Here is a 27,663-nt window from a genome sequence, read left to right on the forward strand (position 1 = left end):
AATACTACTCTCTGCTGCTATTAATGACAGCATGAGCCTAATATTTCTTTTAGGATACTAATAAAATATTAAAGTTTATTACAAGTTTCTTGATGAGAGAATTACATTACAAACTATCTCTGTACTGAATGCAGCACATGACTTAGTGCCTTGCATACAGCAGACATCTGTTGAGTTAATGAGCACATATATGCACTCCCAGATACTTTAAGGAACAGATTCAGCACTGAATCACAGGGACTGGAGGAGCCAAAGTGTGAGTTCCCAGAGTCCAATAAATTTGATGCTTATAGTTCTCAGGGAGGTGGTAGAATAGTATGAACAGTACTGGCCTGATGCCAGGGACTACACTGATCAGGTGTAGTTCTGAACACGAGCTACAGAAAGCTGATATAACTGGACATTCAGAACAAGCTAATTAAGTTTATTTAGAATGAGACAATGAGACAAGAGAGAAAGAATGACTGGGAGCCAGACAGGACACTATTTTCTTTTTTCTTTTTTTTGTTCGTTTGGTTTTTAGCCAGTCCTGGGGCTCGGATTCAAGGCTAGAGCCCTGGCATCATTTAGCTCAAGGCTAGCACTGTTCCACTTTAGCCACAGTGCCACATTTGGCCTTTTCTATATATGCGGTGCTGAGGAATCGAACCCAGGGATTCATGTATATGAGGCAAGCACGCAGTCTTGTCATTAGGCAATATTCCTAGACCCCACTATTTTCTATAAGAATATAGATTTCTGTTTGCAGCTGCAAGGTTAGCCTCATTCTGTCATATTTAGGGAAAATTTTTCACAAGTTCATCAAGATATTTAGGATATATGTGAAGAAGGAACTAGCAGGTAAGAACTGTCATGGAGAGATTTTGCTATTAACCATTCAAAAGTGTGTGTTGTGTATATGTGTGTAGATTTTAGTAGTCTACAATAGTTTTTGCTTTTAAGGAGCTTACAGATACTAGTATTGCTTTGAAGATAGACATACTATGGGGTCATCTTTGATTATGCTGCAGGCAACAAGACTAAACAGTGGTCTACCTCAAGAGTCGTCCTGCAAGTCTTAGGCTGCTTAACTTAGCAGAACCTTACACACAATTCGCTCAAAACTAGAAGACCCTGTATAGTATTTCTGGCCAGTCAATTTTAAAATTATGTCTGACAACCTTTATGCCAATTAGAAAACCCTCACGTAGATTTACATGCAAGGAGGTTAAATTTGCAGTAATTATCTCCTAAGTGTTTCAGTGCCAAGTAACTACCTATATTAGAGTGCTCCCCCCATTTCATACTAGTGCTTCAAATTTTACTTAACTATGTATAAAATATAGACAAACACTAAATGAGCTTGAGTATTTCATGTAAATGATAGACAGTATTACAGTAAATCATAGACATATTACAGTAGAGCAAGACTGTGAGAGGTACAAAGGGGCCAGGCATCTACACAAAGGGAATAAATCATTGTTCCTTTCTTTCCACTTTCTATAAACAGAAGAAAATATCCACACATCAATGCATGGGGTTTAAAGAGTTTGAGCCTACTAACCGTGCCAATCAATCATGTTTTCCTGGATGAGGAGCTAGATGACCTGGTGTAACAGGCTGGAAAGAACATACTGGAGCCAGACTACAGCTGATCTAGATTATCATTTGTCAAAAGCATGAACCTATTCTGGAAGTGATAGTTCAGTGAAGGTGATAGCTCTGAAGTAAAAGTAGAGGTACATGGCCTTGACAGGTGTTTGCATTCATTAAATATGAGAAGTATTTTGGAAATATTAAAGAATTTAAAATTACTAAATATTTGGGGTCACTTGTAGCTTATAGAATTATGGTAGAATATTTGACATCAGAATTGTCTTTTTAAAGAAAATCTTGTTATTGTAATGTTAAAAAGTTGTTGAGCCTTTAAAATGGGGGCTGGGATGTAGCTCAGTGGTACAGCATTTGCTTAGCATGCATGTGGCCCTAGATTCAATTCCCATTACTGCAAATAAGAGGATGGATGAAAAAAACAAAACAATAAAATAGAACAGGATGTTAAAGGATCTCCCTGCTTTAAGTTAGTTTGGTAATGGTGTGAGTGATAAACTTGATATAGAAATGGAAACAGGTAACAACTGAAAGAATATTTAGGAAGTTGTAAAAAAAAATAGACCATGAACAAAAGGCTCAGTGAAGAAGACAATTAAAGAGAAAAGGAAGAAACAGAGAGAGAGAGAGAGAGAGAGAGAGAGCGAGAGAGAGAGCAGGCATACTATTTAAATAAAGTCTTTTCTAACTTGTGAGTTAGGACAAGTGACCCCTCACCTCCTTAATCTTGTTTGTAATTTGTCTACCTGACTCATTTAATAAGCACATATGTCTGTGATTAACTTTCCTGGGGTATACATTTTCCTAAACCCAGTAGGATGCCTTAAGGCAAAAAAAAAAAAAATCCCTACTTAAACTTGGTATCTACTTCAGTCTAACACAATTTGGACTGAATGGGTGGAAGGTACCTAAAATATTTAATTAAATAAGAATATTCAAAATGTGTCATGGTTGAAATGGAATCTGTTAATTAGTTAGAGTGCTGGAATAAAAGAGGCAAGTGAGAGCTCTGCCCATATATTTCCTCCGGTGTAGGTACTAGAAGAAATATGTGTTAACATGGAACTGTTAAGACACAAAAATCTACTTGACATAAGGTATTTTTTTTCAAGTCCTGGGGCTTGAACTCAGGGCTTGAGCACTGTCCCTGGCTTCTTTTGCTCAAGGCCAGCACTCTACCACTTGAGCCACAGTGCCACTTCCGGCTTTTTCTATATATGTGGTGCTGAGGAATCGAACCCAGGGCTTCAGGTATATGAGGCAAGAACTTTTACCACTAGGCCATATTCCCAGCCCGACATAGGGTATTTTGGCTTCCTAAATGAGAATTTGCAATAACCAATTAAAAAGGTAGTTTTTCCAGATACATTTAAAATAGTCAATAATTGCCTTTGCTCTGTGGGGTAACTGCTAAAATAATGCATACAATGAGACTAAGTTTTTTCTTTAAAAAAATACTACTCACATTGTTCCTTAAATCAAAACTTGTTTCTTTAATTGTGGAAGGAAAAAGCAGGGGAATAAAACACTATTCATGTAAAATTCTTAACACACGAAGAATAAATATGTATCTAATCTAATAGCTAGGCTCCATCTTAAAAACAAGAAAAAGCCTTCTCATTGTGGAAAAAAGGTGAATCAAATAACTCTAAAAACTGACCGGAAACAATGTCGCATCGTTTTTTTTCTTAATGTGTAGAGTAAATAAAATAAAAATAGATTTTAAATTATGCTTGGACACACCTAGGTAAAAGAAAGGCTATGGGATCAGCTTCATTTATGTTTTACTGTAAGAGCTAGGGTCCTTTAGAAGTATACCCACACATGACTACTCTCTTTGGGGTGGGATGGCATTTCTATTCCTATTTCTGTGCAAACTGCATTTCAATTCTCACCTCCCTTCCACTCAGCAGTCTCTCTCATTTCCATGGGAACAGGAGTTGAAAGACCTCCCTAGCAGCTGTAAGGAAAAGCTAACTCACAGACTGCAGCTGTTTGAATGTCAGTTGAGAACAGCAAATGACAGTTTATAGCTGCTGTTAAAATTTTTAAATGATGTTTTCCCTAATAAATTCCCCACTGTAATAATTTACTAAGGAAAACTGACTATATTGGGAGGAAAGGCTTAGCCTGTTGCTGTCTTTCACAATTCCAATATCACTTATAATTTTCAAAGGAACACCTGCAGTAGGGATGCAGTAAAATGAGAGTACAGTTATGAAGCCATTCTGCTGCCACCAACCACCTCCAAATGAAGGGCATGGAAAAGATTCTGAGAAGCTAATTAAACTGAAGGTGGGTGGAGAAGGGAAGGATTAATTTAATATAAAATACTATTTGTGTGTGAATGTATGTATGTATATTTGTGTTTTAAGGGCTAGTATAAACTGGGATTGAACTAATGGGCCTAGAGCTCTTGTTCCACTTAAGCTGGGTCTCCACCTTTAGTTTTTTCTGTTTAATGGATACAACAATCTGGCATATTTTTCTGCCCAGGCTGGCTACAAAAGGCGATCCTCAAGGACTGGGAATATGGCCTAGTGGTAGAGTGCTTGCCTGGCACACATGAAGCCATGGGTTCAATTCCTCAGCACCACATATATAGAAAAAGCCAGAAGTGGCACTGTGGTTTCAGTTGTAGAGTGCTAGCCTTGAGCAAAACGAAGCCAGGGACAGTGCTCAAGCCCGGAGACCAAGCCCCAGGACTGGCAAAAATTTTTTTAAAAAGTGCCAATCCTCAAATTTCACTTCCTGAGTAGCTTGGATTATAGGCATGAGCCACTGGTACCAGGCTTTATTTAATCTTATTTTATTATAAGAAACAATGCAAAAATTATCTCTACACCAAGGACTGGAACATCAAGTCTGCTGACTTAGCAAAGATCAATGCTTGAGCTTTTGAGTGAATTCTTTAAACATACAGTATTGTTATTCAAACAACTTTGTGCAGAGTTTGCATAAAAGGTATCTCTATTTATTTAGCTAATGTAATTGAAAAAGACAGGCAAGAGCTTACTTAATATGTTCTATTTTCCCTGAATATCCAGGGCTATAGAGAACACATATAAAATGATTTGTGATGAAAATGTATTATAATATTTTAGCTCAAGGGCAAATATTCTCATTGATATCCTAAAATTAATACCATCATTTGAAACATAAGAAAGTTGAAAAAGAAAAAAAGAATTCTTAAAAAAGAATTCTTTTCATTTTACATGTCCATAATTCAATTTTATCTTTAAGGTTTTTTAAAACTCTTTTAGGACAAACTCAAATTGTTTTCTGTAACTTGGCTTCAATTTACACATGCCTCAGGCAAACACAAATTCTACTGAATTTCTAATACAATTCAACAAAATGGTGTCAAGAGCATTAGCTAACAAGATAAAGAGAAAGTATTCTAATAGACTTTGGGAGTCTAAATGAGCTCATTCTTACCCTAATCTCCAAGGTGATATTTCCAAGACAAGAATACAAGAATAAAATATGGAGGAACTCTCAGGATATCTAGTTTTCATTGCTGACAAAAGGAAAGTCTAAGCTCTGTTTATTTCAAGAAATCTTATATTATGTACCTACTTATCAACTAGGACCAGCTACTGTTAATTCCATTATTTATCATTAAGACCAAGCTTTTTACTACATACTTATTTTAATATGGTATTTATTTTTTAATAAGCTACTTTAAATTAATTTTACAAAAGAAATATGGTAGCTCCATTTTTCACTATAACAAACCTTGATGAATATGAAGGTTGTCCAAGGACAGTTTTGGAAATGTCACAATATAACTTAGTGCAACATATAAAGTGCAGATTATCATTTAAAAAATTAAAGTGACTTCTTAGAATTCAGGATGGGTTTATAAACATAGGACCAAAGTAACTTGTAAATTATGACACTTTCAATTCTTAATGAAGTTTCTTCTGTCTCTTTTTTATGAACAAATTTCTACTGGAAAAATAAACAAAATAATTTACTGTTTACTTTGTTGTTTCTATAAAGTATGCAGGTAAGTTTCATTAACACAGAGGTTCATTAACATTGAGGTTCATTAACATAGATGGAAACTACTGTGAAACTGCTCAAGTTACAGGACATTTCAATTTAAGATGCTCTTTTATTGCTAAAATTCATGATCTCTTTGGAGTTTATGTTCTCATCAAGTTCATTTTCTGCACTATACTTTGCTTTCTGCTAAAAACCAGAGACGCTGGGCTTACCACAACTTTTTCCTTACCCAGCCACAGAACTTTTATAATATGTTATAGTGTCATGGCTCTGAAGAAAATCTCACAAAAATGTTGAAATCACAAGTGATAAATATATCCTGGTCATTAAAAAAATCTACTGTTATAATGTTCAGAATTCTGTTTTTCATATTTCTTTTTTAATGTTAATGATTTTCCATGATTGACTGTGAGATTATAAGTGCAAATACATAGGGACCAGGACACAGTTAACCTAGAGTCCACTTCAAGCAACTTAGTTTATATCCTAGACTTCGTAAGTGTGAGGATGTATTTATTTGTGGTTTATAGTCTGTAAGAGGTCTAAGTTCAATACCTAGACATTTTCAAAACTAAATAGTTTTGAATTCAGGTATTGAGAATTCCGATACATTTACAAAAACTTTGTGATAATGATAGGAAAATACTGCCTAGAAATTAAGAAAATGAAAAATCAGAACTATCAACCATCTTTTAAAATATTTCCTATTAAGTTTTGTTTATTGTTTTTATAAAGGTTATATATACAGGGATTACAGTTTTGTTTTTAACTATCAATCACCTTTTAAGAAAGAAATCTATTAATAGAACCCTGAGTTTGACTGGAAAATAGTTTTTCATTCAAGTACTATGTCATAATTATCCCTTTTTGCTGACACAAAAGCTAGATATATGTGGGATATATCTGGCTCTGGAATCTAAAAAAGATCATATTACCTAGCTAATCTAGTTGAGGTGAAAGTTATACTAACCTTGACTTTGCTCTGTTCTCTATAAACACAGTTTTCATTATGTACTCATGCCACTCAAGAAAGAAGTAAGACTTTTGGTTAAATTGTTCCACTTCACAGCCTGTCTTATCTACATGAAATGTAACGTTTCAAGTCTACACAAAAGTCAAACTTCTGATGCAGATTTGTGATATTATAGAAAACGTAGTTCATTAAAAGTATACTTTTTCATCAGATGTGAGAGTGAAGTAAGTAACAAATGCATAACTTCCAGGGTTTTAATATTGATGTTACCATCTCTGATTCTTACTCCAAGTGTTTCTATTAAGCCTTAAAAAGTTTCTAAGCCAAGCTGGGAGCTGGTGGCACCTGTAATCCTAGTTACCCAGGAGGTTGAGATCTGAGGATCATGGTTCGAAGCCAGCCCAAGCAGAAAAGTTACCTTGAGACTTTTATCACCAATTAACCCACTCAAAAAACAGAAGTAGTGCTGTGGCTCAAGGGGTAGAACCACTGGCCTTGTGCACAAAGAGGCTCAGGGACAGCACCCAGGCCCTGAGAGGTCATGGTACACAACTGACCAAAAAAAAAACGTTTCTAAGCCAAAAAGATATATCGGAATTCAATTCGTCTACAATTCCTTGATTTTTCTCTAGATGAATGGCTTGGGCTTTCCATGGACAATAGAATGAATGCTAAAGAGATACTGAACCAGGTCAAAAGATCTACATTTTTGGGATGGCTCTAAAACTCTAAGAATAAAACTCTAAGGCCTAACTAGGAGTCTTCATTATCCCATAATTAACCTAGATACATTATAGAATACTCCATCTACCCAAGTATAGATATCAATCATTAGTATGTCTCAGAATCATCTGGAAGGCTTGCTAAAACATTGACTATAGGACCCCATTTCTAGAATTTCTGATTCACTAGGTCTGAGATGGATGCCAAGATCTGCATTTCTAAGAAATTTCAAGGGGCTGTTGATGCTCTAGATCTAGGAACAATTCTTGGGCCTGTGCTCTAGTTTCTTCCTTTTAGAATATATTCTTTTCACTTAATTTTTAATATTTATTTTGTCTTGTTTTGTTTCTTTGACATAGAGTCTTACTATGATTCCCCAGACTGCCACCAACTCTTGTGTTCAATTGGTCCTCTTGCTTTAGACTCTGGAGTAGCTGGGACTACATGTAGGCATCACCATGCCCAGCTGCTCTGTGTGTGTGTGTGGGGGGGGGGGGTGTTTTGTGCTCACCTTGGGACTTGAATTCTAGGCCTAGGTGCTTTCCTTGAGCTTTTTGTGTTGTTGTTGTTGTTCAGGGCTAGTTGTTTACCACAGCTTTACTCCCAGATTTCTTGTTGATTAATTAGAGATAAGTCTTACATACTTTCCTTCCTAGAGCTATCTTCAAGCTGAGATCCTTAGATCTCAGCCTCCTGAGTACCTAGGATTACAGGTATGAGCCATTGGCACCCAGCTTTCCAGTATATTTTTATGTACTCTTCAATCATCCTTTTTTCCTTTGTACTAAAATCCAGGAAAAAAAGACTGTAGGGTAGTCTATAGTGAGTTGACTGGTACTGAAGATTTGAGGACAATACCCATGTGAAGGGATAAAAACATGCATACTCTGTGTAGTGTGCCAGAGCACAGCAATGGTGATAAGATCATTTATGTAGAGTAGTATTCAGGCATGATTATGTCAGGGCCCAAGTAGAATAAGAAAAGTATCTACATAGTTCAGGAAAAATGGCAGAAATGACAAGACTTGTCACATACCTGAGAACTTACCAAATAAGGACTAAGACTTCTCACTATTCAGAAAAGGGAGTTATAATAATGAAGAAAACATAAGAATTAGCTTTGTGGTATTGGGCAGAAAATAGAAGCACCAATGTAAAGGGTCGATAAGCATATAGCTAGAAAAATAGAGATGTAAAAGCGAATGTATTTATGTGTGTGCACATATGTGAGCAACACGTTTTTTAGCTTTCAACTAAGAGAACCTATAAACAACAGTACTTTCCCCCAGAACAATAAATGTATCTTTTGCATAGATTTTAGTTGCTAAGTATCATTGCTACTGGAAAAAAGAACCAGAGCTACTTTGGAAAACACAAAAATAGCTTTGAATACCTTACTATTTCAAAAGGAAATTACATTCTAAGACTAATGGGAGGGCTGGGGATATGGCCTAGTGGCAAGAGAGCTTGCCTCATATACATGAGGCCCTGGGTTCGATTCCCCAGCACCACATATACAGAAAACGGCCAGAAGTGGCGCTGTGGCTCAAGTGGCAGAGTGCTAGTCTTGAGCAAAAGGAAGCAAGGGACAGTGCTCAGGCCCTGAGTCCAAGGCCCAAGACTGGCCAAAAAAAAAAAAAAGACTAATGGGAATATGCAAAAGGTCACAAAAGGCATCTGGAAGGATGTAGCCAAACAATGTTAGCATTCAAGTAAAGTAATGAGGATAAAAGACATAATACTGAATAAAACAGGAAATAATGAGTCTGTATAGATGCAACTGAAATAAATGTAAAGTTTGACTATAAATGTAAGAGTTGTATGATTTCGAAGTACTTCCTCATCAAATGTTTACTAGTTATAAAGTGAGTACAGCAACTTTATATGTAGAATTTTTCAGAAACCACCTTAGTCAAATGATCAGAGTAGGCATTTCAAGAAGTGGAACAAACTAAAATTATGCTCTTTTGAGGGTAGATTTCTTTTGAGAAAAACCATAGTGTCACCTGCATGATATTCCAGCAGGATAAATACCCTAAGTCTAGTCATAAGGAACCATCAGATGAACTCCAATACAGAAATATTTCATTAAGGAACTGGCTTGAACTCTTGAAATATATTAACACTGTGAAAGTTCAAGAAAAATCAAGAAACTGTTTCAGACTGGTAACAGTTAACATTGTACATAAAGAAGGAAAAGTTCTAGATGACTTCTTGAGGTCCTCCCTTGTTTACTCATTCTACCCTGTGTACTATCTGGCTAGCTGTGATTCAGAGCTCAGTGAGTAGAAGGGTTTTGAGCAAACAGAGCTCAAAATTTCACGACACAGGCAAATAACTACACACAAAAACAAAAACAAAAAAAACATCATTATCATCAACAAAAACAAAAACTATAGTAGTAATACATGATTGCATATTTTATAATATTATACAATGTATATGTACTACGATATAGTAAGGTACAATTGTATGGACAATGATATAATATTGTATATTATATAACAATAATTTAAATATTACTTTAATGGCAAAAAAGCTAGTCTCAAAAAATAACACTTGGGGCTGGGGATATGGCCTACTGGCAAGAGTGCTTGCCTCGTATACACGAGGCCCTGGGTTCGATTCCTCAGCACCACATATACAGAAAATGGCCAGAAGTGGCGCTGTGGCTCAAGTGGCAGAGTGCTAGCCTTGAGCAAAAAAGAAGCCAGGGACAGTGCTCAGGCCCTGAGTTCACGGCCTAGGACTGGCAAAAAAAAAAAAAAAAAAAAAAACACTTAAATACAAACAGGAAGCAGACAAATATCTTCAACCAGAGGCCAGCACTATAATCCTTCACTTGATATTTCTGTCACTTGATTATAAGAGTAACCAGAAAGTAATAAAAGCCAACACATGGAAAAAATTAAGTTAAATACTATTGGGGCCTTCTAGTATAAAATAGTCATCATCTTTTTGCTTCTTGCTGTTACTAGAAGACTGATAGCTAGTGGTAGATATCCATCTAAAGGATCACTGGTTTATTTGGACTTAACTTGAGATAGCTGTTGTTTGCCAATCATCTGAATTGGATAAAAATATATTATATGCATATATAATACCACAATGAATCTTTTATACAAGTAATATATAAGAAAAATATCCCTAAAATCTTTTAATAAGAAATTAAAGAGGCAGAATGTCTGTCTGTTCTAAAAGCAAGCAATGTTAATAATGGGAATATGTAAAAAGCCTTTAAAGAATAACATCAGTCCTAAATATAAATGATAGGGGATGGGAATATGGCCTAGTGGCAAGAGTGCTTGCCTCATATACATGAAGCCCTGGGTTCAATTCCTCAGCACCACATAGATAGAAAAGGCCGGAAGTGGCACTGTGGCTCAAGTGGCAGAGTGCTAGCCTTGAGCAAAAAGAAGCCAGGGACAGTGCTCAAGCCCTGAGTCTAAGTTCCAGGACTGGCAAAAAAAAAGAATAAAATAAAAAATACATAAATGTATACTATGTTATATGGATACAAAACCTCCCCCACCCCCGCCTTTCCTCCTCTTTGCAGGTGTTCCAATTGGCTGAGATGACTAATTCTAGTTCTGTACAACCTCATCAAACACAACACAATATTAATGGTTTCTTCTCTAATCTCCTTTGTAAAAACATGTAAGTCTTGCTAGAGCCACAGTAAGCTTTGATTTGTCTCAAGAACACTGGCTTCTATTGAACTTCAAAAGCCTCACAAAGCAAGACCTGAAAGACCAATGGTCAAAAGCATAATATATTGAAAGTTGTAAAAAAAAAAAAAATCTTCCTTATTGAAAACCTTCAAAGCTTGCAACTAGAATACTAGAATATCCATCACACAGAAAGCAGCAAGGATTCAATATTTTATATTAGAACATTATTCAAAAATATGCCATCATTTTTCTATTACAAACTAAAGGGAAAATATTCATCACATAGAAAAAACAATTTCGTTGGACATACATATTCACTTCCATTACCCAGAACCTAATTTGGAGAAGATGTAAGTAAAGAATAAATGAACATTAAGGGCATTAACAGCATCCACATTATTCTTGTTTTAAAGGAGGGAGTAATGATAGTATGATTTCTAAATGCTTCTGGTTTGTGATGGTGAAGCTGGCTGATAATTTGATTGGATTAGTTTGGAAAGCACGTAAAAAATTAGTAAAGCACACCTCTTGATGTGTCTATAGCTTTGTTTCTAGAAAGGGTTAACTAAGTAGAGTAGACTTACCACGAGTATGGGCTTATATTAAGAACTCTAGGTGCAGCTGGGTTCTGTTGGTTGACACCTGTAATTGTAGCTACTCAGGAGGCTGAGTGCTGAGGACTGCAGATCCAAGCCTGCCCAGACGGGGAGGTTTGTGAGACTCTTACCTCCAATAAACTACCAGAAGAGCCAAAAGTGGAGCTGTGGCTCAAGCGGTAGAGTTATTCTTGAGCAGAAAAGAAGTTAAAGGACAACACCCATTCCTTAAGTTTAAACTCCAGAACCATCAAAAAACAAAACAACCCCTCAAAAAAAAACTCTGGTTACAATGATGTCCATGACAAAATAAATTTTGATTTAGATTTATGTATTTTCCACTTAAATCTATAGCCAGAGATACATAACAAGTATAATCATCCTCATATATAACATAAGCAACTTTCATCCACATTTAGACATACTATACATCAAATCAGATACTAAAAGTTAAGCATAAAAACTTATTGTGGCTGATTGCTGGTAGCTCATTCCTGTAATCCTAGTTACTCGAAAGATTAAGGATTGCAGTTTGAAAGTCAGCCTGGCATGAGGATCAATGGAATAGAACTGAAGACCCCAGAAATGAACCCTCAGATCTATGGCTACTTAATCTTTGATAAAGGAGCTAAAAAAATAGGATGGAAGAAAGACAGCCTCTTCAACAAATGGTACTGGCAAAACTGGTTCAACACCTGTAACAAATTAAAACTAGATCCTTATATGCCACCCTGCACCAGAATCAATTCCAAATGGATCAAAGACATCGAGGTAGAAATCAGATATCCTGAAAACATTGCAAGAAGGAATAGAAGAAACACTTGGGCTCTTTGGCACAGGACGAAGCTTTCTTAATAAAGGCCTAGAAACACAACAATAAAGAAAGATTGTACAAATGGGATTGCATGAAAATGCAGAGTTTCTGCATGGCAAAGGACACAGCTTGCAAGATAAATAGAAAATGCGCAGATTGGGAGATCTTCACTGGCCATACAACAGACAAGAGCCTCATATCTAAAATATACTTAGAACTAAAAAAACAATTTTCCCCAAAACAAATTCTGAAAGAAACAACTGCCCCCTCAATAAATTGGCTAAAGACTTAAAGAGAGACTTCTCTGAAGAGGAAATGAGAATGGCCAAGAGACACATGAAGAAGTGCTCAACATCACGGGCCATAAAAGAAATGTAAATCAAAACAACATTGAGGCTGGGGATATAGCCTAGTGGCAAGAGTGCCTGCCTCGGATACACGAGGCCCTAGGTTCAATTCCCCAGCACCACATATACAGAAAACGGCCAGAAGCGGAGCTGTGGCTCAAGTGGCAGAGTGCTAGCCTTGAGCGGGAAGAAGCCAGGGACAGTGCTCAGGCCCTGAGTCCAAGGCCCAGGACTGGCCAAAAAAAAAAAAAAAAAAACAACATTGAGATTCCATCTCACCCCAGTTAGAATGGCCATTATCAGGAAAACTAATAATAACAGATGCTGGAGGGGATGTGGCCAAAAGGGAACCCTACAACATTGCTGGTATGAATGTAAACTTGTTCAACCACTCTGCAAAGCAGTATGGAGGTTCCTCAAAAGGCTGAACATAGAGCTCCCCTATGACCCAGTAGCCCCACTTTTGGTCATCTACCCAAAAGATTATGAGCAAGACCACACCAAAGCCACCAGCATAACTATGTTCATCACAGCACAATTTTCCATAGCTAAAATATGGAACCAACCCAGATGCCCCTCAGTAGATGAATGGATCAAGAAAATGTGGTACATATACACATTGGAATTCTATGCCTCCATCAAAAAGGATGACATTGCCCCATTTGTAAGGAAGTGGAAGGACATAGAAAAAAATCATACTAAGTGAAGTGAGCCAGATCTAAAGAAACATAAGACTGTATGGTTTCCCTCATTGGGAATAATTAATACACATCTAGGATAATCCTAGCAGAAGATCACAGTAGCTCAATAGCTATGTACATATGATCACATAAGATGATGCTAAGTGAAATGAACTCCAAGTTACGGAAATAAGTGGTTTATCATTGTTGTTGTTATGTTCAACATACCATGTGAAAACATGCCTTTTTCTTTTGTCTTTCTTCCCCATGGTTTTACCCCTGATGTCACTGTAACTGACTTTGGTGCCCTAGGTATTGTATATACGTGTATTGGAACTAGAGAAGGGAAGGGGAATATCAAAATGGAGAGACAAAGGATAAAAGATGAACCAATAGAAAAGTAGTATTTACAAAACTATATGCTGTAACCCAACTGTACAACTCATGCAGGGTGGGGAGCGAAGGGGGGAATGAGGGAGGAGGTAACAAGTTAGATAAGAAATGTACACACTACCTTACTTATCAAACTGTAACCCCTCTGTCCATCACTTTGACAATAAATAAATTAATTAATTCAAAAAGGAAGTCAGCTTGGGCAAGAAGACCAATTAAATGCCCCAAAGCTGGAAGTAGAGATGTTGCTGAAGTAGCTCAGCCTCCAGCCCTGAATTTAAGCCCCAGGATTGGCATGCGCATGAGCACAAGCACGAGCACATGCACACACACACACACACACACACACACACACACACACACACACACACACACACACACAGAGTTTATCTTCAAATCACCACCAAACACCCAAAGTGAAGCTATAGCTCAAGTGGTAGAGTGCTAGCCTTCAGCAAAAATGTTGAGAGGCAGTGGGCCCCCTGTGTTGAAGCCCCAGAACTGGCATATACACCCACACGTGTGCATATACATACACACACATAAGTATTTTTCCTCCCATTAAATTTCCTTGGCAGCTTTGTTAAAACTCAGTTGGCTAGAGATGTAAGGGTTTATTTCTGAACTCAGTTGTGCTTTTATGTTCAATGTCTATCTATCCTCATTTGACAAAAGCTATCACCTTGTTTTATCACCAGCAGAACTGGGAATGAATTCGGGACAATTACACATTACTGAAGAGAGAGATGTAGGATAAAGTTTTATAGTCACGGGCCAAGTAATTAACATACACACATACATACATATTCATGTACATATACAAAATTTTATAGGGCAAAAAGTTCAAACTGAAAAAATTATATTTACAAAATGAAGTGTTTTAACAAATTAGATATTAGTCAGGTATGGTGGGACAGGCCTGTAATCCTAGCACTCTTTTTATTTTTTGGCCAGTCCTGGGCCTTGGACTCAGGGCCTGAGCACCATCCCTGGCTTCTTCCCTCTCAAGGCTAGCACTCTGCCACCTGAGCCATAGTGCCCCTTCTGGCCGTTTTCCATATATGTGGTGCTGGGGAATCGAACGGAGAGCTTCATGTGTAGGAGGCAAGCACTCTTGCCACTAGGCCATATTCCCAGCCCAATCCTAGCACTCTTTAAAAGACACCAGTTAATAAAAAGATACGCCATGGACTGGAAGAAATAAATCATATATATGACAAGACTTGCATTCAGAATACTGTATACAAAAATTCTCAAGATAACTCCTAGCTGTCTCTTAGCAAGTCAGCTAAATTTTAAAATAGGCAAATGCAGCTGAGCATCAATGGCTCAAACTTGAAGTGATAGCTATCTGGGAAGCAAAGCTTAGGAGGACAGCCATCTAGGCTGGACCAAGCATAAACCCAAGATCCCCCAAGTAAACAAAGCCAAATGGCTGGAAGTGTGGCTCAAGAGGTAGAGCACCTGCCTAGCTAGCACAATTATGAGACCCTGAGTTCAACCCCCAGTAATCCCCCATGAAAATGTCTTGAAGAGAGATGTTACTTAAGAATATATGTATTTGACCAATAAAGTAAAGATGCTCAACATTATAAAATGTAACAAAAATCTCAAAACTGGAATATCTAGGCTATAAATAAAAGGATTATCATCAGTAAGTGTGATTCAAGATATGGAAAATCAAAATCCTTATACACTACTACTGGGAATATAAAGTATTACCAACAGAAAATAGTTTGGTAATTCCTTAAAAGTTAAACATAAACTTAATACATGACTCAGCAATTGTATTCCTACCCCAAAGAAATAAAAACATGTCCACACAAAAATTTGTGTGGGAAAGTTCAAAGTTATTCATAGTTGTAAAAACATAAGCAATATGTAAAAAGACCATAGCTGGTAAATGGGCAAACAAAATCTGAGATACACATAGGATGGAATACTATTATACAACAAAAAGGAATAAGTTACTCACATCTACCACCACAGAGATGCATCTCAAAACTCATTGCACTAACTAAAAGATAATCAAAATATTTTAAAAAAATCATTATGCTAAGTGAAAGAAGCCAGGTACAAAAGACCATATATGAAATAATGACATTAATATAAAACTTCCAGAGAAGGCAAAGGTACAGAGACAGAAAGTGAATTAGGGGCAACTGGATCCAGATTAGGGGTTGGAATCAGGAGTATCAACAAATGAGAGAACATTCTGGAAATTCACTGAGTAACAAAAACAGGTAAATTTTATGACATATAAATTAAGCTGTATAAAGCTGTTTTTAAAAAGTAAATAATCTCACTCAAATTTTTATGCTGATGTTAGAAAGAAAAGTAAGACTATCATACCTATTAATATATAAAGGTCACCAATCCTCTCCAGCCTCATTTCAAATCTGGACCCAGAAACCCATGTGGCAGACTACTAAACTTCTCCTACAACATCCAATCTCTGCTTCTTCCTCTAGTAATAATCTTTCCTGAGTTTTAGCTTGGTTCAAGGTCAGCCATCCTGCAGCTTAGTGTGGCCACATGACTAAACTCAACTGTACACAAAGGCCATGTATGCTGCATTGTATGTATGACCCTTATAGGGAAGTGGTTTGTATTCATTTCCTTCCTTTCTAGGCCAGGAAAAAGCGAAAGCCCTAATTCCTCTCTGGACTTTTAGACAAAAGTAGTTGGTGAGAATGTCATTGCTCTACTGGCCGCAGACCTTGCAACCCTGGACTATATATGAAAAAGCTCTCTAGATTTTAAGAGTAACTCAATCACATTTCAGAAAATGAAGAATGAAACTCATCCTCAACATTTGTTAGCTACACAGTCTCTTAGGCAGCAACTATCTTTATGAACCATTTGCAGCAATAAAAATGTTCTTATCCAATTACAGAAAAATGTATGCAACAACTTCTGTTGGTTTTCAATACTTAAGATCTGTTGTAGATAAATATGTTAGAAAATCTCTCTTGGACACTAGTTTTTATCTGAAGTGTATATATTTAAAGAATGCTCCAGAAAGTTACTAAAGCTTTGTCATTTACTTCCAACTTCTGGGTGTCACAACCTAGTTTTTGAAGCAGTGTATCACTAGCCACTTTTATTTCACAAAAGCCACAGATACTAAGTGAAAATCTGTTCTTTTTCTTTAGGCTATAGTTGCTCTAGTGAAATTTTAAGATAGTCAAATAAAACTTTAAAAAAAACTTTCACAAATGGCATACTTACAGATACAAGCTAGATATCTGCATATTTTGCCATTGAGAAACAAACAAAAATTAGGAGTTAGAAGTGCATTTTTGCCACTACAGAAATTACAGGATTAAACTTCATAAAATTTCCAGAATGCAAAGGTCTGCTAAATTATTCACCCTTTTATTTTTATTTATTTTTTTGGGGGGGGATATGACCTTTATTGAGCTTATCTACTGGAGTGGTACAAAACCAAATGTTATTACTATAACTTCTGCAATTCACAATTAAAATCCAAACAGTTTTTTAAAAACAGTTAACTCAATCAAAACCCACTACTTCAGAATCAATAGCTTCTTTGAAGCCACAGTAACACTTAAATATGGTTAGGACTCGAATGCAGAAATATGGTTGGTTGGAAAGCGAATTAAACTTTCAACCTGCTCAAATAGAATTACAAAAAGGCAAAATTGTGTTTTTGCACAGAGATACAGTCCACTGGAATCACCAACACTGGACAGCTGTTAAAGAGTATTTAGAGTCCTGAGATAACAAGTAATCCAGGCATCCTTTAGACAGTCTTCTGTTGTCCTTTCTTCCCAATAAGAGACTTGTGGATGTGGGGGATGACATCACCACCAGCAATGGTAGCCTTGATGAGAGAGTCCAATTCTTCATCTCCACGAATAGCAAGTTGCAAGTGATGAGGGGTAATACGTTTTACTTTTAAATCTTTTGATGCATTTCCTGCCAATTCAAGTACCTCTGCGGTGAGGTACTCCAGGATGGCTGCGCTGTACACGGCGGCGGTAGCTCCCACACAACCATGGCTGGTTGTCCTAAATTTCAGATGTCGATGAATACCGCCAACTGGGAACTGCAAGCCGGCTCTCTGGGAGCGGGAAACCGCCTTTGTCTTGGCCTTTCCGGAGTCCTTCCCAGCCTTACCACCAGCCATCTCCGAATTCTGCTGAAGCTCACGCAAGCAAGGCAGAGAAAAGGCTAGTCGGACACATGGCCAGGCCTCGGCCACCTACTTCCGTCGTCGCACCGCGATTCAAACTGCCGTATTTACCCTTTTAGGAAGATTATATCTCAAAAAAGTATGTTGTTCTTCAGGCAAAATGAGAGAAATTGCATGCCCTACTTGTCAGCCTACATATGTAACTTCTATCTTTAGAAACACAAGTTCATTGCTATTACCTTACCTACGTTGCAGTGATGTGCAAGTCAAAACCTCCAGAAGAAACAATTAAAATCCTTACTTTCAGGTCATGTTTTTATTACACAGTTCTTACAAATAAGCATGTAAAGACTGGGTTATGCTGCATACCTTGACTTAAGTCCAAGGACACGCCTGCGCTCTCCACAACAGAGGCATAAGCTTTTTTAAGTGGGCAGTAACTAAATTTTGAATACTGATGCTGCTTAATGAGGATGGAAATGGAAGCAATCAGAAGGAGGGCAGTAAAATGCTACATATTTCAATTACTTTCAATAGTTTCTTGGGTTAAAAAAATCTTAAAACAGAGTATGTATATCCCAAAGTAAAGTTTACTGTTAAAAGAATCCTTTTCTGACCATTTAGAAGAGACAATAGTTCAGTTATTTCCTCTTATATTGGTACATTTTCCATGTGAAATGAACCCATCTTGATAGACATAGCTGGCACTGTTCCAACTAGTTTCTGTGTATGCCCTATAATCTATGCTTGGTTATATTTTGCTTTTAAGTCATAAAACATTTCTAGATGTAGGTGTGGTCTTTTCTGAGAATACTTTCTTTTTTTTTTTTTTTTTTTTTGGCCAGTCCTGGGCCTTGGACTCAGGGCCTGAGCACTGTCCCTGGCTTCTTCCCGCTCAAGGCTAGCACTCTGCCACTTGAGCCACAGCGCCGCTTCTGGCCGTTTTCTGTATATGTGGTGCTGGGGAATCGAACCTAGGGCCTCGTGTATCCGAGGCAGGCACTCTTGCCACTAGGCCATATCCCCAGCCCGAGAATACTTTCTTGAGAAGAGAAACCCTGTATTTGGCTTTTTCTCATATTACCTATAGCAAGGCATGATGTATTCTCATTTTATAAATACAGTTTTAGCTTATACAAAAATAAAACAAGTATCCAATCCTTTGGACAAATCTGAATTACTCTTTCAGGAGAATAGATGGGAGCTATTCTTTTTGTATTTTCTTGCTGAGTCCTTTTTGTAAGACAAATCTGAGACAATTGGCAAGGGAAGTGGTAAAATCTACTGAACACAAGCATCTGCCTCATTTGGATATGGACCATATGGCTTATATCTCGCTAACACCTGCCATCCAAGGACAATGCCTTTGACCAATGTTTCATGCTTTCCATTTTCTTTAAACAATGAGTTCACAAAAGCATAAATGCTTACCAAAGTCATTTTATACTTTGAATTTTCAATGGTGAACACCAAATTTTACCTATTTATTCCTTTGACCTAGAAAGGCAAAACAAGCTGCCAACAGTAGGAGTTAATATGAATAGCATTGCCAGAAAAAAATAAGAGGAGGAAGTTTACAAACCCTATGGGGCTTTCTGTATTACTTAGAGCCTAGTCAGCACATCCTAGAAGCTCCAGGGGGCAGGAAGCTGGTGTATCTAGAATTTTAAAAAAGCCCTCATCCTGGGATCAGTTAAAAAATCACTGTCTCCACCGTCATCCTCATCTCCACTCTATATGGTCAATATAAGCACAGTCTGAGAGCTGTGAACACAAAGCCTCTTCTACTCAGTCATGTGTCACTACGTTCAGCTTTGCAAAGCAAGGGAACTTTTACATTTCTACAGTAAATAACTATTCAACTACATAATGATAGTGTTTGAATGAACTATTTTCAACATCCTGAAATGTAAGATAGATAATGTCATTACTAATTAGATGATAGGCTTATGAAATATTCCAACAGTATTGTAAGCACAGTCTCAGATTTTATGTTTTAGTGAAAAATGATAAAATATCATTTACTGGAGAATGGGATTCTATTTCATAGAAAGATAAGCTTAGAAAAGGTAGCAAAATTACTCAACTCATTCAGATTTGCACTAAATTTGCTATTCTATCATTTCAGTATATATGCCACAAACAGTGCACACTCATTATTACATTATAAAAAGAAGCTAGAGACATGCTGAGTGGTAAAGCACTTGCCTACCATGCATGAGGTCTTGGGTTTTAGTTGCATCTCTGTAAAAAAAAAATAAAATAGGGTTTTTCCTCCCTATTTGGGGTAAGGGCATGTGCAATTTGTTCTTTTGAGACATGGTCCTGCTATGTGGCTCAGACTAGTTCAAAGTAATGATCCTCTGGCTTCAGCTTCCTGAATCCTGGAATTATAGGCATGCAAGGTTTGTTTTCTTTTTCTTTTGGGAGGTGCTAGGCTTCAAGGCCTTGGCCTTGCTAAACAGGTGCTCTACTATTTGAGCCATGACTCTAGGACTTTTCATTTCTGGTTATTTTTCAGATATGTTTCCAGTTTCTGAGCCAAGCCAGCTGTGGACTGTGTGATCTTTCCATTCCATCTCCTGCATGTGTGGGATTACAAATGTATTCCATCACCCATGCTTATATGTTAAGATGGGCATCACTCTAACTTTTTACACAAGCAGGAAATGTTTCAGAACCAGAAAAGAGCCAGAAGTTACACAACACTGAATGTTCTAAATGTCAATCAGTTGTTCCCATTAAGCAGATTAATTTATGTTATATATAAATTTCATATTAATACACTGGAAAAAGAAAATATTTTCAAGAATCTAACTACGATAGTAGAGACTATAAAGAGAATTGAAAAATTCACTTACATGTCACTACTTTTCTGGCCAAAACTTTAGTAATATAGAATATTAAACTAAAAAACAAAACAAAACAACAAAAGAGCTTGGTGCCAGTGGCTCACGCCCATAATACTACTCAGAAGGCTGAGAGCTGAGGATTGTAGGACCAAGCCAGCTCAAGCAGGAAAGTCTGAGAGATTCCTATCTCCAATTAATCACAGAAAAAGCTGGAAGTGGGTAATATGGCCAGAAGCGGTAGAGTGCTAGCCTTGAGCAAAAGGAGCCCAGGGACAGCGCCTAGGCCAAGTTCAAGCCCCAGGACCAGAAAAAAAAATGGCTTTGGTTTTCTACCATAAGACACTCTTCATAGAAAACTTAAAATCATTGAAACACTCATTCAATAACAGTATCATTCAACAAGAGGATAGAGTATGTTTCTAACCTAATGGTATTTAAAAATTTCCCCAATGCAAATGAAATGTAATGCCTTTATTTGCTTCATTCTTCCCATCTATTTAAACTGACTGGACTGTGTGTAATCACCAAACACTTTACTCATTGCCATACCCTATTTTGGAGCCCTACTGGTTTGTTTGAGAAGGGTCTTGTTTATAGACAAGTCTAGTTGGGATTACAGGCATGTGTAACCACACCTGACTCATGTAATAACCTTCTCTTGTACCAAAGGTGGTGTTTCGAGTTTCCTTTCTTTTTTTTTTTTGCCACTCCTGGGCTTGGACTCAGGGCCTGAACACTATCCCTGGCTTCTTTTTGCCCAAGGCTAGCACACTACCACTTGAGCCACAGAGCCACTTCTGGCCGTTTTCTATATATGTGGTGCTAGGGAATCGAACCCAGGGCTTCACATATACAAGGCAAGCATTCTTGTCACTAGGCCATATTCCCAGCCCTTGAGTTTTCTTTCTTACCAATAATCAAGTGTGAGCAGGTTGGCAAACTAAATATCTGGCATGACAACAGTTGTGCCCTACTTTTCTAGATAAAATGTATTCAGATTTTCCCAGTTCATTTTTTATCCTCCCAAAGTACCATTGTAAAAGCTGTTCACTGAAAACATGAAGTGATGTATAACAATCCTGAGTGAAAGGTTAGACCTTATTTCTCAAATCTTTGATGAGTTCAAGTCAATGATAACTTGCACTACACATTTACAGGTGACATTAGCACTTTAAGTGGAAGATACATTTACTGTCTCTTTAATAAGAAAGAAGCTGAGCAGCCTACATCCGAGAAATCAATTTGCATCTTTCAGGCAGTAGCAATAAAAATGATCCTTTTATATGAAGGAATCAAATTAATGTAATTGTGACAGTTCAGCTGGAGAGTACTGTAAAGAACACTTCAGGTCACATTTTAACTATCTAGAGGAGCTATCCTGATTCTTCACATTTGATACATACTGTGTGGATGTGGAATCTCAAATTATTAAAACTGTTGTTTGTCACCATTTGTCAGCAGTACAGTGATGGGTCTTCACTTCTCCCAACTCTCCCCCATGCTAACTCTTTGGATGTAATTATGGAGGAAAAATTATTGCAAGCTACTTTAGTGTACTCCCCTAGCAGAAGGATGCATGTGATCAAATGGCATTGCTAACTTAGACACATTTTTAACTCCTGAACCCTAAGAAGAGCAGCTGGGAAGAATAGGTCATAAACTGTTACAAAATGCTCTATTTATAATATTATAATTATAATATATAATATAATTATAATTAAATTATAATTATAATTAAATATAATATATAATATTATAATTATAATAATATTTATAATATTAGTATGATTCCAGAAGAGTCCTTCTGAATATGGACAGTGGAGTTCCGTTTTGTGAAGCTGCCCATTCCCCCACGCCTTCTATGCTGCTGAGATCTGTGGAGGACCTAACCAGGAAGTCTCTGCTAGTGCTGTGCCACTGCCAGAATTCAGACCTATATAACAGCTTTGTTAGCAAGGTCCTTGAAGAAAATTAAAATCAATATTTTATCTCTTTGATTGATTTGATGATATTGGAGATGGATCTCAAGGCCTTGTATTTTCATTCAGCTTTTTCCCTCTTGGCTAATACTCTACTACTTAAGCCATGCCTTTAGTTCCAACTTTTTGCTAGTTAATTGGAGATAAGAGTCTTGTAGATTTGTCTGTGAGGGCTGACTTCAGGCCACAATCTTCACATCTCAGCCTTCTGAGTAGCGAGAATTAGATAGACATGAGCCACTGGTGTCAATTTAAATTTTTTTTTTTTTTTTGGCATTACTGGAGTTTGTTGTCAGGGCCTTGTGTTTGCTAGGCAGAGAGGTATTCTCCCATATGTTGAAGCCTCTAGTCTTTTTTTGTTTGTTTTTGTTTTTTTACTTTATTTTTCAGACAGGGTATCATCCAGCCTTTTCTACAGGCTTAGCTTAGCCTTAGACCTCAATCTTCTTAAAGCTTCCTGTGAAGCTGGAATTACAGTTTGTGTCACCATGCAATGCTTACTGAGTGGGATAGGGTCTGCTAGCTTTTAGACTGGGCTGGCTTTAAGCTGCAATCCTCTTGACCTCTATTTCCCAAGTATTTAGGACTACTACTACTATGGTATACTCCCAACTATGCCTAGCCTCAAAAATGGTTATGTCTCTAAAATTCAGTGATTATGTGAGAGAAGGCTTTTTTTTTTTTTTGCAGAATTCTATAAGAACAATTATGCTGTGGTTTATATACTTATAAGCATCAATCTGTTTTGCTTGTTCCTTTCTCCTTAGAAAGAATCACAAGAATCTCTTAACAAGGGTCTTTGGGAATAACTTTGTATTTTCTACAATGATATATTGGATTTCATTCATTGTTTTATGGGTATCTGTAATTACATGGACAGGGAGGTTATCCTAAATATTTATTAGTATTATTAATTACTATTACTATGTAGTTGTACAAAGGGGTTACAATTTCCATATACTAGGTTATGAGTACAAAGCTTCTAATTATCTTATATATTAAAAATTTATGGCTGATTTGTTTGTTTTAGTGTTTAGTATTTTCTAAATTTCCCACAATCAATACAGTATTTTACTATTTAACAAGGGGAAAAAGTTGCAAGAAGAGTCTTTAGAGAATAGACCCATTTGCAAGCTTTAATTTAAATAAACTGTTAAAAGCAGATACTATTTTTGTAGTATGTATTAATTGACATTTTATGATTTCCTTTATCAAAACCTTCAGGTGTAAAGGTTCCTGCCTATAATGTAAGCTACTCAGGAGACAGGAACAAGAGGATTGAGGTCGCCCAGACATTTGGTAAGACTCTGTCTTAAAATAAAAGGCAAACAAAAAAGAAAAGAAAAAGAAATAGAGTGGCAATATAGCTCAGTGGTACAGTGCTGGTTTTGCATGCACTACACCCTGATTCAGTCCCCCAAATTATAATATACACATACATATACCTTCATTTATTGGTTTAGAAATTTCATTTACTTAGCATTGTACCCAAAAGTTTCTGTCACCAACTCCCACTCCATCCTTTCTTCCTGGCCTTCTCTCCAATTCCAGTCAGATGGAACAAACTGAAATTCCCATATAGTGCTACTTCTCTCTCCCATATGACTCAAAGTGTTGTTCCTTCTGCCTACAGCATTACCCACCCACCCCCAAAACCTGACAGATTATTTTTGTTTAAAATCATGCTTAAAATTTTTCCTTTAAATAGGCATAGATGCACATGTCTAGTGGTTTTATTAACTGATACAGTGTTAAGGAGAGAATTTTTGTCTTACCTATAAAAATTATAAATCTGTATTTTTCAACACAGTAATGCTACTCCTACAGATTGAACTTACAGATGTGTTCATGTGCTTTTGTGAAGTGATAATACATAAGAAATTGCTGCATGGCAGTGGAGCTGTGGCTCAATGGGTATAGAGATAGCCCTCAGCAAAACAACAACAACAAAAACAAAATGAAACCTCGGGGAGTGTCCAAGCCTTGACTCAAGCCCCAAGACTGGCATAAAAGAAAGAAAATGAGAGAGGGAAGAGAGAGAGAGAGAGAGAGAGAGAGAGAGAGAAACAGAGAAAAAAGACAGGGGAGAAAGAGAGAGAGAGAAATAAAGGGGGAGGGAAGGAAATAAGGAAGGGAAGAAAAACAGAAAGAGAGAATAAGAAAGAAAAAAGAGAAAGAGGCAGAGAGACAGAGGGAGGATGGGAGGGGAGAAGGAAGGAAGGAAGGAAGGAAGGAAGGAAGGAAGGAAGGAAGGAAGGAAGGAAGGAAGGAAGGAAGGAAGGAGAAAAGTATGATTAGCTACTATAGCATTGTAACAGCAAACTATTAGAAACAACACAGATAACCATATTTAGAAATTTATTAAACTTACAGAAATTTGATCAATGGAATAAATACTATTCAATTTTCAAATGAATGGCAATCAGCAAGAAAACAAAATAACAAGTTCTAGTGAAAATATGGAGAAAGGCAACTGATATATTGTTGATGGGAATATAAACCAGTATAACCATTGGGGAAATGAGTATAAAGAGTCCACAAAAAACTAAAAATAGGTCTACTCAACATACCACTCTTAGAAGTATGTCTAAAGGAATGTAAATCAGTATACAAAAGAATACTCATGCTAACTGCAGTTCTGTTCACAATAGTCTGCCTGCCCATCAACTGATAAATGGATAAAGAAATGTAGAATATATACACCAAGGAGTTTTTTTTTTTAATCAAAGGTCTTTGATGAACAGAAGGTTTACAGTTACATAAGTCAGATAAGGAGTACATTTTTTTTTTAAACAATGTTACCCCTTTCTTTGTACTCTCTTCGAGTTTTTCCCTTCCATTTCCCCGACAAGTTGTATAGTTCACTGCTGCTTTTGTTCACCCTTTGTCCCATTTCTTTGCCCCTCTACCCTCCCAAAGACAGAAAAAAGAGCAAATGAGACAAAAGGAAAAGAACACAAAAACAGCAACAAAGGGAAGAAAACCTCGTTTCCATTTCCTGGAGTTCATTTTGATAAATATTACTTTATATGATCAGATGCACATATCTATTGTGCCTTTATCATCCTATCCTAAGAATATCCTCTTTTGGGGCTAGGAATGTGGCTTAGCAGTAGTGTGCTCACCTTGCATGCATGAAGCCCTAGGTTCGATTCCTCAGCACCACCTAAACAGAAAAAGCCAGAAGTGGCACTGTGGCTCAAGTGGTAGAGTGCTAGCTTTGAGCAAATAGGAAGCCAGGGACAGTGTTCAGGCCCCAAGTCCAAGCCCAAGGACTGGCAAAAAATAAAATAAAATAAAAAGAATATTCTCTTTTGGTCTCACTCTCTGTGAATGCCTATAAACCTGTATACTTTATCATGTCCCAGTGTGTTTCTTCCTTCCTTCCTTCCTTCCTAACCAACCAGTGTGTTTACTTGTAGTTTTATAGGCACATTCTAGTTACCACAAATGAGGGAAAAGGTGCAACATTTCATGCTCCTGGATTGGAAGAATTACCATACTGAAAATGACAATACTGCCCAATTTACAATTTAATACAATGCCCATCAAAATCCTAAAAACATTCTTCAATAAAAGAGAGGAAGCAATCCACAAATTCATGTGGAACAATAAAAGATTTGAATAGCAAAAACAATCCTTAGCAGGAAAATAGTGTTGGGAGGAATAGCAATACCAAACTTCAAACTCAATTTCAAAGCTATAACAATAAAAAAGTTTGGTATTGGCAAAAGAATAGTCCTGAGGACCAACAGAATAGAATAGAAGATCCAGAAATAAATCCACAGACATCTAGCCACCTAATATCTGATAAAGGAGCCAAAAACACAGGTTGAAAGACAGACAGCCTCTTCAACAAAGGGTGTTAGTAAAACTGGCTGTTCACATGCAGAAAACTGGAGCTAGTTCCTTATATACCACCCTACACCAGAATCAATTCCAAATGGGTAAAAGACCTCAATGTAATGCCAGATACCATGAAAATAGTACAGGAAGGGATAGAGGAAAAACTAGGGCTGCTAGGCACAGGCCAGACTTTCATAAGTGAAGATCCAGAATCAACAAATCAAAGACTGGATAAATGGGATTGCATCACTCTGAAGAGTTTCTGTATGGCAAAGGACATAGCTAATAAGGTAAATAAAAAGCCCATAGAATGGGAGAAGATTTTTTACCAACTATGCATCAGATAAAGACTTCATATCTAAAATATACTTACAGCTAAAGAAAATTAACCCCCTAAAATAAACATTCAAAGAAACAACAACCCAGTTAATAAGTGGGTTAAATACTTAAAGAGAGACTTCTCAGAAGACGCAAGACTAGCCAATAGACACATCTCTGGCCATAAGAGAAATGCAATCAAAACACAATGAAATATTATTCAGCCATAAAGAATGAAATTACACTGTTTGCAGGAAAATGGATAGAACTAAATACCATCATGTTAAGTGAAATAAAGTAGACTGAAAAGGACAAATATCTTATGTTCTCCCTCATATGAAGAATATGTACCTTAAAAAATGAGTGACTTGGGCTGGGGATATAGCCTAGTGGCAAGAGTGCCTGCCTCGGATACACAAGGCCCTAGGTTCGATTCCCCAGCACCACATATACAGAAAACGGCCAGAAGCGGCGCTGTGGCTCAAGTGGCAGAGTGCTAGCCTTGAGCGGGAAGAAGCCAGGGACAGTGCTCAGGCCCTGAGTCCAAGGCCCAGGACTGGCCAAAAAAATAAATAAATAAATAAATAAGAAAATAAAAAATGAGTGACTTAAGTGTATAACAGAGATTTGGGGAAGGGGTCTTGTGTGAGGTAGTAGAGTAAAAGGAGATGATGATGATGGGGGGCAAATATGATTGAAGTAGTTTATATG

At 37.1% G+C, this 27,663-nt stretch overlaps 2 protein-coding genes across 5 annotated transcripts in view; both read right to left on the reverse strand.

The window, feature by feature from the left end:
• Rabgap1l (RAB GTPase activating protein 1 like) overlaps positions 1–27,663 on the reverse strand; it is a 526,658-nt gene that overhangs the window by 44,719 nt on the left and 454,276 nt on the right. The window lies entirely within an intron of this gene.
• On the reverse strand, positions 17,475–18,042 carry LOC125359129 (histone H2A.Z-like). Its single transcript, XM_048356669.1, has one exon. The coding sequence runs from the start codon at positions 17,949–17,951 to the stop codon at positions 17,565–17,567; it is 387 nt and encodes a 128-aa protein (XP_048212626.1). The 5' UTR covers positions 17,952–18,042; the 3' UTR covers positions 17,475–17,564.

The sequence above is a fragment of the Perognathus longimembris genome, chromosome 11, assembly GCF_023159225.1.
Source record: "Perognathus longimembris pacificus isolate PPM17 chromosome 11, ASM2315922v1, whole genome shotgun sequence".
NCBI lineage: Eukaryota > Metazoa > Chordata > Mammalia > Rodentia > Heteromyidae > Perognathus > Perognathus longimembris.

Excerpts from the sequence above, each read along its gene's own strand:
- LOC125359129 (XM_048356669.1), bottom strand. The coding sequence starts at position 17,951 with ATGGCTGGTGGTAAGGCTGGGAAGGACTCCGGAAAGGCCAAGACAAAG.